The following is a 17,981-nucleotide window of genomic DNA, read 5'->3' on the forward strand; positions in this document are numbered from 1 at the left end:
GATGAAGCAAAAGATGGTATAATACTATCGTAAAATCAGAATATTATCAGAATATTAAGACATCACAGGGTTAGCTCATTTAGAAAGTTTAGAGCTAATTACACTGTTCTGTTAACTTAAATGTAAATCTAAAGTAACACATGCTGGAAGCAGTTTTCGCGTTTAACTAGTAATATGGATTGTATACATTTGATAGCTCACCCTCCAGCACTTCTCTAGCAATGAATACACAGACACTAAAAATTACCTGTGTCTCAAGCTGCTGTAATTTGGCAATAGGATACCCGGGTCATGCAGCTTCACAAGCTTAGAACTACAACTCCCGGCACACACCGCGCAGCGTCTCTACGTCACACACAGCGCAGACAGCTAGCCAATCAGCGTCAAGAGACCGCGCGATTTGAACTGAGGTTGGCGGAAATGTAAAACTGGACAGCTCGGGGGATGTGGGCGGGGCCAACCGGGATAAGGGGGATAATAATATAGAAGATTTATTGTAATTGGAGAATCGTGTCCTGCCCTCCAGTGATCATCGGTAAGTGTGGTCTGATTACACCTTATAGCACCTGAGGGGGGTGAGATGGATGTTGTGCAGAGATATGACCAGTCTGACCCACTGCAGGCAGTTAAGCAGTGTGTTAATGATCATATTATTTAGTATATTGAACCACATCTATAGTAATATTCTATATTCTCATTGCACAAGGTGCTGCAGAGAAATGACTTAAGAGCCCAAATCTCACTTGTTTCCTTTCCAATTGTCCCTCTGTTATAATCATCATGTATAACTATTGTCTCCCAAAAGTCTCTGATTTACTCCAACATTTATGACACCATGTATATTGTAATGTGTTCTTGTGCTTTGTTGTGAAATTGTAGCAGTGTACATTATATTATTATTATTAGTATTATTATCATCACAGTTTACATAGTGCCACCATATTACACAGCACTTTCCAGAGAATCAGTTGTGGAACTACCATTGGTGCAGCAGGTGCTGTGCATCGGGGCCCATGGAGATAATGGGGCTCCACTGCTCGCTAGTTTTGCCTTTGCAGAGAATATTTAATCATTGGCATCAGCCTGTGTCCCAGTGGGGTTTACAGTCTAATTTCTCTACCACATTTAACCTAGCCCTATGTTTTTGGTCTGTGGGAAGAAACCAGAGCGCTCACAGTAAAACCCATACAAACACCGGGAGGGCATCTAAACTCCACACAAATAATGCATTGGTCGGAATCGGACCCATTCCACTGGCATGGACATCAGAGTATAAATCAGTGTTCCACTTTGCTTGTAGTGTTGGTTTAACCACTTGTTTAGTTTCATACTAACTGAAAATGATCAGTGGATCCTGTGTTCTGTTATGGAAGTATTTTTTGTTTTGAAGATCCATAACATGTGTCACATGTTGAAGGTGAATTAAGCTTGAAATCTGAGAAGAACTTGAGATACATGACATATTTGATTTACATTTTCTCTGTAGCTGAGTACAATCTAGTGTTCACTGGGTTGAAATTTTCTGCAAAAAGTGTATAAAAGTGCCTGACTGCAATGTTCTTCAATGGGACTAGTGAAACAAAGTCTGCTGTGTTTATAAAAACATTTTTATTTTCAATTATAAATACTTCATCTGAGCTATTTCCCATTCTGATAATCTCCTGAAATGATGTTCTGCCTCTTTATTCTGAGCAGCTTCATAACTAGAATACCGGAAATGACTAAAGGCTATGCCACCTGAGACACTAGCATTCTTCCTTCATGCCACTTTCTGCCACTTTTAAGACATATACACAGTAGGCCTTGTCCATATAATAGATTCCGTGCAAGTTCAACTCTAAATGCCAATGGATGCTGAAAAGCATAGCTCTAATTGAAAATCCACAGCCTCACAGTTTATTGGTTAATTTTAATTAAAAAGTGTCCAATGTAGACAAGTAGCCAGTTTTATTTTGAAGAATGTCAGTAACACTTTATTTTTCTCCCCAGGGGACATCTGAGACTGACTGCCAGTTCTCAGTACTATGACTGCTTCGCTGGCCCCTGAGGAGGGCAATGTGTCCGTTGTGGTTCGTGTCCGTCCACCTAATTCACGTGAGCAAGAAGGGAACCAGCACTCGGTGGTACAAGTATTGGACCACAGTGTTCTGCTGTTTGACCCAGAGGAGTCTGAGACATCAGGTGTCTTCTCCAGCCTAAGAGGTAATGAGGGAACAAAGCGCAAGGGGAAAGATCTGAAATTCATATTTGACCGTGTTTTCGGGGAACAAAGCAGCCAACAGGAAGTCTTTGAGTATACGACTAAGCAGGTCCTTGACGGTGTCTTAAATGGCTACAACTGCTCTGGTAGGAATCCATATATTATTTAAGTTTGTTGTCATTTTAAAAAAAAAAATAATGGAACATTTCTATCTTAACTGATTTTAATATATATTTCTCAGTTAAATTTGAACAAAATAGTAATATGTTACTATAATGGGCCTATAACCCAACAAGATGTTCTTGACTTGTTTTATGAAGGTACTAGCTGAAGTACCCGGCATTGCCCGGGTATAAGTCTTCAAATTATTAAGTTATGAATGAATTAGATGTAACTATTAACCTTTTAAAAATAATTAGCAACTTAGCAGCTCTTCCAACACACCCATGAGGTGGCTGCCCAGTGTCATTTTTGTTTTTATATTAAATGTCATCCAAATCCATCCAGTGGAAGGCCCAAAAAAGACTCCCCGGTTCAAAGTTCTGCCCAGCGTACAGGAGGTCTGACCAGGACCCTAACCACCCTAAAATCTGGCCAGGATCCAACTGGACCACCTTGCATTATTTGCATCCCAATCTGTGCAAGGGTGTCCAAATACATAACTGGACAGACAAACAGACCAATAATTTTTATATATAAGATTAAAATAGACACTTAAAGAAGAACTCTACATAAGACCTTTTGTTGTACGGATCAACCCTCCTCCCTACCATTAGCATAACCACTGGATTTCCTTGTCTGTGAAGGAGGCTAAATAATCAAAATGTTACTAGGTGTTTACTACAATGTCAGTAGCAGGTGAGCATAATATGTCTGGGTGACCTGTCATATAGTCTGAACTCCGGACCCCACGTAGGGGTGCTGCAAACTACAGGAGAATTTTTAACGCCCGAAACCTCAGGGCTCTGTTGTGCCAAGAGCATTGAGTGGATCCTGCAACAGCCGTCCAATCAGAACTCTTAGCAGAAGAAATTTTGGTGAACTGAAATTCACAATTCTCCAGCCTCTCCCGCCAAGTGGGGCGAGTATCCGATGAATGACCGGTGTCTAGCCCCCTACCGTTATTCTAGTTGGAGGGGAGTTGTTGCGTTATCATTTTGGTTCAGGGTGGAGTATGTGATTTGTAGCTGCTGACACACTTGAGTGCACAGGTAGGTATGTTATTACCCTGTGGTTGGTAAATGACCTTAAGCCTGTGTAGGCCTCTATGTTAATCCTACTACAAACATTAGATCTTTTACCATGACTCTATTCTCTCCTTATTCCTTTTAGTTTTTGCTTATGGAGCAACTGGAGCAGGGAAGACGCACACCATGTTGGGAGCGGAGGCAGACCCTGGAGTCATGTATCTCACTATGGTGGAATTATATCAGGCAATTGAGGCAATCAAAGAGGAGAAGTCGTGCGAGGTGCTCATCTCCTACCTGGAGGTTTGTGCTGCTGTGTTCATTTCCCGGGAAACAATCATGGAACTTTCATTAACCTTGAAGATGAGGGATTTGTCATAAAAGTGTAACCCTTTAATGGGATCTCCTCTGGGCCCTTCTGTTAACTAGAAAGGCCGTCAGATTGCACTGTGTTCAGATTAGAGTGCGACAAGAGTTATTAGCGCTGAGGGGCTGTAACTATATAATGGATTCAACACTGAATGTGTATTCTGATTGGATTACTGCTTTATTCTATTGTTGAATTGGAATCCCTGTCTGTGTATTACATTGTATCTCTACAGGAGCCTTGAACAGCAGTCACATCTCTTTACAATATCTCTTGCTTCTTTCTCTCAGTTAAAGGGTTGCTTCACCCCAAATTGAACATTTTGCTTTGGGTGGTGTTAGGTGTGATCAATAAAATAACACAATCTTACTTTCCTACTATTCTCCAATCCTCTGGCTGGTCTCATGTCTCTAATACCCCATTCATACTGCACCAAAATCCCGGGTTTTTGCCGGGGCGAGCTCAAACGACCCGGGTCTTGGTGCAGTATGAATGGTACAAGTCAAAAATCCTGGGTCTTCAACCCGGGATTTATCGAGGGGTAATTCCCGGGTCGGACCCGGGTTGCCTGCACTATTAATGGTGCAACCCGGGTTGCACAGAAAACAAGCTGATTGGCTGTCTGCCTGTCTTTGGAGGAAGATGTCATCGGTGGGAGCCCGTGGAAGACTCGAGAAGGAGTTTAGGAGAGATGGTGGAGTGCACAAATTGCCAGGGCACAGACTTGTGCAGTTTGAATGGGGTCAACCCGGGAAATTCCCGGGTCCGAGGTGCAGTATGAATGGTGTTTCTGAGCTGGGACGCTCCGAGCCCCGGCAAAAACCCGGCTTGATAAACCCGGGATATTGCCGGGGCGGCAGTATGAAAGCGGTATAACGGAGTGAGTAGGCGGTCATCAGCTCGGGATGCGTTTTTCTTAAATTGGTTCTGTGTTGGTGACAACGCTACAGCATCCAGCCAATAAGGCGAATCTTCTGGGTCAGAGACCAGCCACATTTGGGGAGAGCAGGTATGTGAGATGTTGTTTTATTAATCTAAAAATAATTAAAAAAAAAATAAAATTATTATTAATATTCAATTGTTTTTCCTTTTAATTTTGATTGGTTTTTTTTTTTGGGCTCAGGCTATCTCTGTCAATGCCACCAGTTAAAGGGATTGCAATCTCAAATATATTCTTTACTTAATTGTGCCAATCACAGGGCGATATGTGCGATAGACCCAGTTTAATGTTATCCCCTTGCTGAAGCAATAAACAAACCACTTTTGTACTTCTCCCACCTACTAATTTCAGGAACATTTGAAACTGTCAAATGAAGCTGTGAATTCTGATTGATTTAAATATCTGAGTCACCTGTACGATCAGAAGTCGCTTTCCCCACGCAACTAACTTTCACTTTTGGCAACAGATGCAGTTCAGACATTCCTGCTGCACCATCTAGCTCTGTCTTGCTGTAGACCTTTCTATTTCCATCTAAGCTGCCCCTTGATGTCAGCCATTGTGGTACAGCTGATGGCACGCCTTCCTTTGGAGTGGTTGTCTCGGCCGGCCATGTCCTGCACTTATCTGAGTGAAGCGATATTCCATATAGCTCACTTTCTGTTTTCACAGGTGTACAACGAGCAGATCCAGGACTTGCTGGAACCCAAGGGCCCTTTGGCAATCCGAGAAGATCCAGTGAAAGGGGTTGTAGTGCAAAGTCTCTCTTTTCATCAGGTAAGTGTAATATATATATTATATATATATATATATATATATATATATTTTATTTTACATTTTTTTGGACAGCACAGTGGCCTAGTGGTTAGCACTTCTGCCTCACAACATTGGGGTCATGAGTTTGATTCCCGACCATGGTCTTATCTGTGTGGAGTTTGTATGTTCTCCATGTGTTTGTGTGGGTTCCCTCCGGGTGCTCCGGTTTCCTGCAACACTCCAAAAAAATATACTGGTAGGTTAATTGACTGCTATCTAAATTGACCCTAGTCTGTCTGTGTGTGTTAGGGAATTTAGACTGTAAGCTCCAATAGGGCAGGGACTGATGTGTGTGAGTTCTCTGTACAGCACTGCGGAATTAGTGGCGCTATATAAATAACTGATGATGATATTTACATTTGTATTTATATGAAGTGTAAAATACAAACGCTCTTGATCAATAGTAGGACCAGGTCTGTTTTTAGTTCTGGTTGTGAACATAATAAGCTTTCACTCCACATGGTGCTTATCACACTCATCAGTAGAGCCTTTGTGCAGCACACAATGAACAATATTACCCCAAATACACCAACTTACACATTTACCTTCTATATGGGAAATGATTTTGGTATTCAGGCGTTTTTCCTTAACAAACAAGTGCCGTTCTGTGTTTTATTTTCTAAATCATCTGCAAGAGCTTAAGTTCTTCCATGGCAGTTATACACAGTATTGTATCAATGAGTCACACTGTAGTTATCTTCCAATCATGATTGGTTCTGGTGAGATATACATCTATGAAGGATTCATGGAAACATTGTATTAAGGAAAACTTGTGTGCCCCCCCCGGCCATGTTTTTCATAACTGTAAACACTTTGTATAATATCCCCTCAGAGACCTATAAACAGTCCGGTTCTATCAAGTTCTAATTCTTTACATTTGCTTTTAAAAGAGGTTTTCCCTTTTAAATATGCATTTTACTAGATGTTCTCCATTCCCAATAATAGTACTTTGGAGCAGGTCCCTCCACTAGAACACACGCGTTTTGCTTTAGTTAGCAGGTTATTTAAATATAGGCAGCACAGTGGCTTAGTGGTTAGCACTTCTGCCTCACAGCACTGGGGTCACGAGTTCAATTCCCGACCATGGCCTTATCTGTGAGGTGTTTGTATGTTCTCCCCGTGTTTGCGTGGGTTTCCTCCGGTTGCTCCGGTTTCCTCCCACACTCCAAAAACATACTGGTAGGTTAATTGGCAGCTATCAAAATTGACCCTAGTCTCTCTCGGTCTGTCTGTCTGTGTGTGTATGTTAGGAAATGTAGACTGTAAGCTCCAATGGGGCAGGGACTGATGTAAATGAGTTCTCTGTACAGCGCTGCGGAATTAGTGGCGCTATATAAATAAATGATGATGATAGGCAGGACATGGTATCTATTAGAAGTAAGAGAGATCTCTAGCTCAGTGTTTCTTAAACCTGGTCCTCAGGACCCTTAGCAGTGCATGTTTTCCATATCTCCTTGCTTTAGCACAGGTGTATTCATTACTGACTGACACATTGTAACAGATCCACAGGTGGTATAATTATTTCCCTTGACACCTGGAAAACCTGCACTGTTAGGGGTCCTGAGGACTGGGTTTGAGAAACACTGCTCTAGCTGACAGTCAAAGAGCTGCTGTGTCTGATCTCCCCAAGTATGGAGAGAACTGAGCTGTGCTGAAGATAACAGAGGCCCTGTCTATATATAAGTTCATTGACCCTTCTAAATATAGCGACTGTAGGGACTGCACCAAGGGAGGAGCTTAAGTAATAATGTGGAAAACCCCTTTTAAGACCACTACAGTACTTAGACATGAGAGGGGCCTAACATAATGTACTACAATCTGGAATCATAGACAGCAGTGCCTAGACACAGCACATAAGATACTATACCAGGAGTAATAATATGGGAAGTGAACTATACAATGCAAACTGACAGTTACTACCCATGTAGTAGAGTAATTATGTTATCTTTGTTTCCTTTTATTTATTTGAATTTCTTGTTTTCAAATTCTAAGCCCAAATCTGCGGAGCAGTTACTGCAAATGTTGGCTAATGGTAACCTGAACCGCACCCAGCATCCAACAGACGCCAACGCATCCTCTTCCCGATCACATGCTGTTTTCCAGGTAATGCGGATATGTTGTTTTTTTTCTTACTCTTCCTGCTCTGTGGGATTTTGTTCAATATTTTTTTTAGTCTGTTCCCTGAGGATGATGGGCCTGATTCATTAAGGCAAGTTAAGCCAAAAATTGAGTACCTTTTTTTTTTTTTTTTTAACTCAAGTTTTCTGGACTAAACCATGTTGCAATGCAAGGGGTGCACCTTAGTTTATTATTTTGCACATAGGGAAAATACTGCCTCTTTTCCTATCTAGCACACCAATACTTAATAGCTTATTTGTACACTGAAATTTAATATTGATCTAGGACATGCTCTACCCCAACTATAAAGCTGCCATCACATTTTAAATTTTACCTCCCCCTCCAAAGCAACATGGTTTTGCCTTACTTGCTTTTGCTTAACTTTCCTTAATGAATCATGTGTACAAACATCAATGAAGATATTTGAAATAAAGTTCTGTCTGGGAGAGGATTCATACAGCTGACTTCTGTTAGTAATTCCATTTCAGACACTCTTCCCAGCTTATTGTAGACACCTTTTGTTAAGCGAAAGGGATAATGACGGATAACAGCTCAAATTCTGAACAAGTGTAAATATCGTGTCATATAACTCAAGTTCTCTAAATGTGTGAACGTGAACATATTTATTTATGAATGTTCTTGGGAAGATGTAAGAGGCTTTTTAATTGGAGAGTGCCAGACAAAGTAATAGTAGACATGTAGATTATGTACAGTTTTGTATTATGGGAATAAAGTAAATTGCAAGTACGTCAACCAAGTAGTTTTATCAGCAATAATACAGTGACAATCAGAATAGCCCTTAACCAGGGTCTGTGTTTCGGGGTCCTTCCTTCTTAGTGCCTATTACTCCATTCTCTAGTGCTCTCCAATAAACCTGTCATTAAACCCATTGGTGTGGCAGGATTGCTTGGGATCCGATTCCTAAGTGTGAAACGTCCAGCTGCAGTTTCTTAAGTCTGACTTTGTATCCTATTATTCCTGGGTGAGCGCTCACTACCCCTGACTGGGAACAGTTAGTAATATCTAAGGCAGGCTTTACTGATCCTCAATAAGGCAGCTGCATGTTAATTTAATTCAAATAAGTGTTTTGGCAGCACGGTGGCTTAGTGGATAGCACTTCTGCCTCACAGCACTGGGGTCATGAGTTCAATTCCTGACCATGGCCTTATCTGTGTGTGGTTTGCATCTTCTCCCCGTGTTTGCGTGGGTTTCCTCCGGGTGCTCCGGTTTCCTCCCACACTCCAAAAACATACTGGTAGGTTAATTGGCTGCTATCTAAAATTGACCCTTGTCTCTGTCTCTCAGAGTGTGTGTGTGTGTGTGTGTGTGTGTGTGTGTGTGTGTGTGTGTGTGTGTGTGTGTGTGTGTGTGTGTGTGTGTTAGCGAAGTTAGACTGTAAGCTCCAATGGGGCAGGGACTGATGTGAATGAGTTCTCTGTCCAGCGCTGCGGAATCAGTGGTGCTATATAAATAAATGGTGATGATGATGATGGAAGGAGCATGAGAAGACAGAAGTGTCTGTATCCCAATATTCACCTGTGATGTTGGCTAAGGCCAGCGCATCTTTATAATCCATTCAGCCGGGAATAGCAAGTTTGGCTACTGCAGGTTTTTTACACCTGTTTTTAATAAAGTCAAACGAAACAAGTTGGATGTACAAACTTGGTTTATTTATGGAGGTGCATTTGACAGCACAATACTGGCTAAACAGTCGTTTATCCTGTGATTGGCCCGATAATTGGCTGAAAAGCCTGTAGTGTGTACCCAGCCGTAGTACAGAAGTCTATTGCAATTAGTTAACATTTTATTCATCTTTAAGGCAGTTGACTATCATGAAGAATATTAGCATAGCTTCTATGGGTTATATATTAAGCATATCAACATTGCTGTGGAGGTCACATGTTTGAAGAACTGAAATTTTGAGTTCTAGGGAATCCAGTATATGGAAAGGGGCGATAGCTCTGTGATGGAGTGGGACTGTGTCCTTTGTATTGAGGGTTTTTGATTGTTTACTTACTGGCTACAACCAGCATTTCAGGGCCACAATTCAGGATACTCTCACTCGTGCTGCCTTGAAACTGATCTAACCAATGATTACTTCCCTTGTGTTCGTCTCTTCCAGATCTACATAAAGCAACAAGACCGCACGGCTAGCATCAGCCAGGACGTCCGCGTGGCTAAGATGAGCCTCATTGATCTGGCTGGTTCAGAACGAGCTTCTTCCACAAATGCCAAAGGCGAGCGCCTGCGAGAGGGCGCCAACATCAATCGCTCTCTCCTGGCTCTCATAAACGTCATTAACGCGCTGGCTGATGCCAAGGTACCCACTGTCCCTTGAGCTTGTGCGGCATTTGCTGCTCGGCTCTGATGCTTTTCATGTGAGCAGAACGTTTGATTGGTATCTTCTTGTCCTTGGGCCTCAAAAAAGCCTCCAGTGTCTGTTGTGTATTAATTTAATCTGCAGTTCCAGGACACCAAGCAAATCGGAATAATCCTTTCCTTGTTTAGGTCACTTGCACCCTTGGCACAGATTAATTGTGTTTATGTTCCACAATAGTTTACAGTATTGGGATGTTCCACAACAGATGGCTCCAGAGACAACATAACATCAGTTGTAGGACGCACGTGTTTCTGGTTTTCTTGTTTTGTTTTTACAAGAGAATAGAACTTTTGGAAAATTGTAATGCATGGAAACCTCCTAGATGAACTACATGTATCCTAGATCTATCTTTTGGTTTCCCTTTCACTGAAAGTCCTCCCATTCTCTCCAGACACAGATTAATTCTTATTACTATCAACAATTTAAATATTCATAATCACCATTTATTTATATAGCGCCACAGATTCCGCAGCGCTGTACAGAGAACTCTCTCCCATCAGTCCCTGCCCCATTGGGGCTTACAGTCTAACTTCGCTAACACACACACACACACACACACACTGAGAGACAGAGACAAGGGTCAATTTTTGATAGCAGCCAATTAACCTACCAGTATGTTTTTGGAGTGTGGGAGGAAACCGGAGGAAACCCACGCAAACACGGGGAGAAGATGCAAACCACACACAGATAAGGCCATGGTCAGGAATTGAACTCATGACCCCAGTGCTGTGAGGCAGAAGTGCTAACCACTAAGCCACCGTGCTGCCAAAACACTTATTTGAATTAAATTAACATGCAGCTGCCTTATTGAGGATCAGTAAAGCCTGCCTTAGATATTACTAACTGTTCCCAGTCAGGGGTAGAGAGCGCTCACCCAGGAATATACTAACATACACACACACAGACAGAGACTAAGGTCAATTTGATAGCAGCCAATTAACCTACTAGTATGTTTTTGGAGTGTGGAAGGAAACCAACGCAAACATGGGGAGAACATACAAATTCCACACAGATAAGGCCATGATCGGGAGTTGAACTCATGACCCCAGTGCTGTAAGGCAGAATTGCTGACCACTGAGCCACCATGCTGCCCTATTGGCAGTATTGATAGCAATAACCCGTTTATACAGCCGTTTAAGTGGTCTGCATATGGAAGATTTTTCCCTATGGTACCCGTGGGCAGGACTAACTGTTACTGATTGACAATAGTGGAAGCCTCTTACTGAAAAAGAATCCAATGTAAATTGCTATAATTTTCACATCCTATTTGTACATATATTTAAAGGGTATTATAAAATAATTAAAGCTTAACTCCCTATTTAAATATGTGTACACACGCCCACAACAGTCTAATTACAGACAGTGTTTTAAAGTTGCTTCTTCTGTTTTTAGATGCAACATTTTAGCTTTAGCAAATGTAAGAACAGGTCTGCCCTAGTAATGTAGCATTAAAGGTTCCCGTATACAGGAGAATCTGAATCCTTGCTTTGAGTCACTGGATGTTATGGATAAGGCCCATGGGGCAGGATTAGTGCTGTCGGACGATGACCGAGCACACAAAGGTGTCGTTGTTTTCCAGCTGCATTGGATGCAAGTTACAATCAACATCTAATCAGAATAATACAACCTAATCTGCCTGAAAAATTGCAGCGTTTATGAAGCAGCGTCAGGAAACAAGGACTTTCTAAATGGTCTTTATTGTATTACTATTATTGTCACCTCTCTTTGTGCAATTAGCGAAGTATTGCGGTTTTAGTTTGAGTTTGCTGGAAATATTGAAGCTTTGCATACTGGTACGTTAGTTTGTCTTAAGGTAAAGTGAAGTCACACATAAACTATGCGCAATTATGGACTCTTGTCACATCAAGTTGACTCCTCTGTGTTGCTATATGTAAGTCGCAGTCTTTCTTTGCTGTAGAATAAGAAGGCTCACATTCCCTATCGAGACAGCAAACTGACCCGACTCCTGAAAGACTCCATCGGAGGGAACTGTAGGACGGTCATGATCGCAGCTATCAGCCCATCGTTTTTAAGTTACGATGACACCTATAACACTCTTAAGTATGCCAATCGTGCCAAGGAGATAAAGCTGTCCGTAAGTAGCTATTGTACCTATGTGTCCTTGTCTTATTCTGTATGAGATGAGCTTGGCGTTATCAGTCATGTAGGCTAGCTGATGTGCCTGTCACGTTGTGCCGTGCCCCCTTTATTATTAGATCTTGGCTTATTAATACATTGATGACAATAAAAGGTACCTGATGGCAATACTGTAGATGACTGTTAAGGCCAAATCTATCTGTAGTTTCAGCTTTGTTCCATTTCTGTGCTTTATTCCTTTTACTTATATTGAAGACCAATTTAAGATGCATCTACTTATTTGGGTATTATACGTACCTCTTGGTCACTTGATGTCACCATTTACAGTTTAGGAGCTGCCACCTTGATCTCACCAGATTTCCTGTGATGTGTACGCTGGAAGGAAAACAAATTCCTTGTTCACGGAACCGTTCTGATTGTAAATTAAAATGTGATGTGTGTGTGTGTGTGTGTGTGTGTGTGTATATAAACAGGAGAACCGTCTTCAGTAGACTAAATACAAAGACTGCCCTGTGTGCAGCAGTTTATACTAAACCCGTGAGTTAGGTCATGACATCACATTTGTTTCCTAATATAATGTCAGGCAACTTGTTAACCAGCCGCCTGGTAGCCCTGGGAATTTAAAGGGAAGGTAACCTCAAAAATGTTCTTTGCTTAAACATGCCCGGCTCAGCGGAATCTATATGCTGGACATATCGCAAAACGGTATAGCAGAAAACGACGGGAGGTTGACCTATTGCCTCTGTCTTATTTCTGGGCCAGGCCACACTCCAAGGATGCCCTATCCTGTCCCCCAGTAAAGTCACGTGTATCCCTTTAAATGTTAACGTTAATGTTATCCTATATATCTCCACTGTTGTCTATAGCTGAAGAGCAATGTGATCAACTTGGACTGTCATATCAGCAAGTATGCTGCAGTGTGCGAGGAGCTGAAAGCTGAGGTGAGGTGATTGGATTGCAGTGACTGTCTCACTTTTAGTACTGTTGGTGTGTGTAATATAAATCTATATACAAACAATATTTATTTTCTTATACAGGTAGCTGAACTAAAAGCTAAACTCCGTGCCTATGAAACGAAGGACCCTGACCCAAAACCATCGGAAGCCCCGTCTCTGCTCAAAAGCCCTGAAAAGAGGAAATCCTTCAGGTACTGTCCTTACTCCTGTCTCCAGCATAGATCATCATCATTTATTTATATAGCGCCACTAATTACACAGAGCTGTACAGAGAACTCGCTCACATCAGTCCCTGCCCCATTGGGGCTTACAGTCTAAATTCCCTAACACACACACACACACACATTCAATTGTTGCCGTTTCTCGCGGCGTTAAATATATTACCGGTATTACGGTAATTCTAAGCCAGATTTCAGCTCGCAGCTCCCTGAGCTACAAGCTGAAATCCAGCATTAAAGGTACCGTAATAACGGTATTTACGCGCACAATTACCGTAATGACGGTAATGGTGCGCACGTCGTGTTACTTTTACATGTAACGCCAACAATTGAATATGCCCCACAGGCTAAGGTCAATTTGTTAGCCGCCAATTAACCTACCAGTATGTTTTTGGAGTGTGGGAGCACCCGGAGGAAACACGGGGAGAACATACAAACTCCACACAGATAAGGCCATGGTTGGGAATTGAACTCATGATCCCAGCACTGTGAGGCAGAAGTGCTAACCACTTAGCCACCGTGCTGCCCCCATAGATAAATCTGACCGTAGCAGTTATGTAAATACTGGTATAGTGAAGTCTGTGTACAGTAGGTATTTTGTTCACAGTCTGTAAAGGTGGACAGAGGCACTCCGTTTAGGGTAACAGATAAAGTGCATTTATATTAATCTTCTTAAAGCTGCATACAACGGACAAGCATGAAAAGATTGTATATGGATCTCTACTATAGTTACTGGTCACATTCCAATGATTTTTCAATATATTGTTATAGATACATTTAGTGCAGCCTCTTGTTTTTTTTCTGTGTGGTTTGTTTGTTTTGTATAAAACAATTTGCACTGCAAGAACTGTTTTTGAGGAGCACACAAGTAAACACGATATCTCTTTACATTTCCAGTTTTAGCTAAGCATTTTTGCAAAACAAATGCAAAACAAATTGTCATATCTCCTCTAAATTCTAAGGGTTATGAATGAAGTAAAATCAATGGTTGTAATATACTTTATTACAAAAACTAAAAAGTGAGTAAGAAGAAGCCTCATTTCATATGAATACAAATCTACATAATATAGGATATCCCATATTAAGAACATAATAATGACCCAAAAAATAATCTGTTACTAGGAGCTATAAATCCCAGTTAATGCGATTAGATAGAATATCTGTGTAGACACATTAAATTCTCTGTGGGTGAGTATCCCAGATTCTATTACCATTCTACTGTCTGCAGCATTAGTTCAGTATTTCTGTATATCGCAGAAATATCCTAGTGCCACGATCTAGCCCGGAGGCCTTACAGATAATATTGATTCTGTAATCCTGTTCAATTTCATAGTTTTCGCCCAAAACAATATCACTGCTGTTACAATACATATAACAACGTACAGTGCAAACACCATTGTTACTGTATATATCTTGTTCAGTACAATATTACCGCTGCCAGTATACATCTCCTATCATCGCATATGCACGATAGTGTCTTATACGTATCCATCACAAATCTCATATAGATATATCTGTTTCTATCTCTATCACAGCACACGTCTTCATTAAGCACATTGTCATCCATTAATCTACACATATGCAGCCATATAGCACCACTGCAGCCGTTTAACCCCTTTCAGGCATTTTAACCTATTTTGCAGCCAGTTAACTCCTATGCATACTTAGGGGGTATATTTACTAAACTGTGGGTTTGAAAAAATGGAGTTGTTGCCTATAGCAACCAATCAGATTCTAGTTATTTATTTAGTACATTCTACAAAATAACTAGAATCTGATTGATTGCTATAGGCAACATCTCCACTTTTTCAAACCCACAGTTTAGTAAATATACCCCTAAATTCCTTTCTCATCCACGTAGAGCAGAATGGGAGAGGAAAGTAGGGAAAAAGAGGGTAAGAGGAAAAAGTACTTGCCACTTTCTGGATGTACAAAGGCCAGTGCTCCCATGATCCTCTGACTTCAAACACACACACACAGATGGATGCATAGAGCACATTGGTGCGCTCACACACTCTAGGCAGGGGACAGGAGCATTCTGCGGCCTCCTGAAATTTATTGTGCTGGGGACAGGAACAGTGCACTTCTTTACAGTCCCAAAATAGCAGAGAGATTAAAAACTGAACCAAAGTTCAGAAATGTAAGCGTGTGTCAATGATGAGCATAAATATCCCAAATGTCATCAAGTCTGATCCCACCATTGCCAGTCCACAGTTGTTCCCGTCTCTGACCGTGTTCAATAGTGATAATGGGTTCTGGGAGAAGCACCAATCAAAGCACTTGTTTCAATTGCATAGACCAACAGTAGCGTTAAACCAAGCTCCCCATTCAAGAGGTTGGTAGCGGAATTCTGATAGGTATGTTCAGTGTCCCTGGCAGCTGCCACACAATCCAACACAGAATACGGTGAATAAGCGAGTGATTGAGAGTCCCAGGTACAGCAGTAACCTCTTTAAAATAATAATGTGAATCCAATATATATGTAGTCAAAAGCAGTGAAGATAGTGGCAATAATAACCACTATCTAACAAGGTCCCCAGTGACTAGAAAAACTAGATGAGTTTCTCCCATAATTATGGTTTCTTCAGAAATATTATAAATTGCATTCCTTTTAATGTGTCTTTCCACCATGAATGCTACTGGTAGATATTTACTATCTTGAACAGCCATTTGCATGGCCTTATATTTGCATTAAATTACATTTCTTTTATTAACAATTGGACTTGTTTATTTCTCACTTTTTGTTATTTTGTTATGTTTTGGCCAGCAAACTAGTAGAAATTTGGTTACATCACACAATCCACCTCTTCATAACTACCTTTATTAAAAGGTCTACTTTGTAAGCCAACCTGGTTTATGTAGGAGAACTCTTAACTGTATCGTTCTACAACTGAGGTACACATGTCGCAATCTAATTGATCAGATTGCTTCACATTGTACAATATTGGATTAATTGTTACCTAGATGCATTACTTGTTTTGGGGCTTTTTTCGATCTAGAATAATTGAATTGAAGTAGGGGGGTTGTGTAGGGGCAACTTAAAGGGTTTGTAAATCCTGTCGTTGGCATTATACAGAGTTATAACTAACATTTACTTATGTCTTCCCATCTGTTATCCAATCGTTTCCCTGTTCACAGTAGTTAAGTCCTCTTTAAGCATTATCTTGTCTGCTGGTCACATGTTTGTGCTTAGCACTGCACTCCACTCCAATCCATTGTTCCCCTCAATGACAATAACAGTTCACCCAGGGAATCTGGGACCATTTAGCTGAAATGCGTTGCATATGCCCCGGCTGTAGGGCGTAGGAAACATTTCTCCTTTAACTCGCGTTCCCTTCCCCCTTTTATGTTTCACCATTAAGATTTCGGTCTGGAACAAGTAAAAGACAAAAAAAACCCTATAAAATAAAAATCATAGGGTAAGCTGAGGGTGCTTAACATTTTGCTTTGTTCTTTTTAAAAGTTTCATTTTAGTTTGGCTTATTTCATTTCTATTATTGCGTTTGCCACATGGAAAGTGGATTCCCAGCTAAGTAATATGTCTCTCCCCCTTTCATACCCTCAAAATGTTTTTGCCAAGGTTAATCTATTTTCTCCCCCTCTTACTTTCTTTTTTTTAAGTTTCTTTTACAACAGTGTCCACACATTGAGTTGTTTATGCTGTTGTTTGGAAGTTATTAAACTACTTAATAATGTGGCAAGATAAAACATCGCCCGCGGCAACGGTTGTACTTGCTCGGATCTTGTTATTGAAGTCGTCATTCCTATTTGTAGTCTTGTTATAGAAGTGTTTCGCTTTTAGCATTTTCTATGTCTTAAGTAATATGAGTGAGTTGTCGTTATATTCTGCTCGTTCCGATTTATTCTATTTTTGTTCTAGGCAAGTAGTTTTATACTGGAGTGCAGCTTTTGATTTTGATATCTGCATGTAAACGACTGGTATATGATTTAAATCCCTCGTCTTTCCAGATGTTTTACTCTGGAATCTGTTTATGGAGCAGAAATACTGACACAATTTTATCAAGTGCATGATGTTTTCCCTTATGTTTCTGATATAATGTATCTCTCTCCACTGCCAGATGACATCTGCAGAGATTAGAAAAAGGGTCTCAAGTTCAATGTTCCCGTTTATGGCGAGTTCCTCTGGGAATGTTACTGTCCAATGCCTGAACTACTACAACTTTGTCAATTTATCCTTCCAGTGCTGCTTGCTCCTGTAACTGCGCAAAATACAAATTATTCTTAAAATGACTTGTATGAGCTTTGTTTCATTTAGAGGCAGGTTATATAAGTTTACTTTTATTGCCAACAGAGTTCATAAACAGAGTTAAGACATGGAGGCAAGTATGTTAATGAATGGATCCCTCTTCAGCGCATTAAAATCACATAACCTATGCGCTTTTCAGGAGAGATTCAATTCAGTGAGATGTGTCTTTTGCACGGTCCACGGTAACACATTGGGGGAATTCAATTCCCCACTGAATTAGCGCGGAAAGCAAAAATCCGGCGTTGAAACTACCGTAATAACGGTAATAATGTGGAGGTCTGGTTACCTTTACCAGTAACGCGGCCAATGGAATTTCCCCCTTTGACACTATTTTGAGAATGGAATGTCCGCTCACTTTTCCTTGCTTCCTGTAGAGGTGCACATAAAAATGAGCGGAGATTCCGTAATGGGACGGAATTGTGCACATCTGTACATCTA

At 40.9% G+C, this 17,981-nt stretch overlaps 1 protein-coding gene across 1 annotated transcript in view; it reads left to right on the plus strand.

The window, feature by feature from the left end:
- Positions 1 to 451: 451 nt before the first annotated feature.
- Positions 452 to 17,981, plus strand: part of LOC142108040 (kinesin-like protein KIF18B) — a 37,348-nt gene continuing 19,818 nt past the window's right edge. Inside the window, exons 1-9 of the mRNA XM_075191731.1 lie at positions 452 to 535; positions 1,990 to 2,346; positions 3,533 to 3,690; positions 5,364 to 5,468; positions 7,500 to 7,610; positions 9,748 to 9,945; positions 11,924 to 12,100; positions 12,969 to 13,043; positions 13,140 to 13,249. Of these exons, the coding sequence (XP_075047832.1) occupies positions 2,025 to 2,346; positions 3,533 to 3,690; positions 5,364 to 5,468; positions 7,500 to 7,610; positions 9,748 to 9,945; positions 11,924 to 12,100; positions 12,969 to 13,043; positions 13,140 to 13,249 (1,256 nt within the window). The 5' untranslated portion in view covers positions 452 to 535; positions 1,990 to 2,024. The remainder of the gene's footprint in view (positions 536 to 1,989; positions 2,347 to 3,532; positions 3,691 to 5,363; positions 5,469 to 7,499; positions 7,611 to 9,747; positions 9,946 to 11,923; positions 12,101 to 12,968; positions 13,044 to 13,139; positions 13,250 to 17,981) is intronic.

Source organism: Mixophyes fleayi, chromosome 11 (genome assembly GCF_038048845.1).
Source record: "Mixophyes fleayi isolate aMixFle1 chromosome 11, aMixFle1.hap1, whole genome shotgun sequence".
In the NCBI taxonomy this organism is placed as follows: domain Eukaryota; kingdom Metazoa; phylum Chordata; class Amphibia; order Anura; family Limnodynastidae; genus Mixophyes; species Mixophyes fleayi.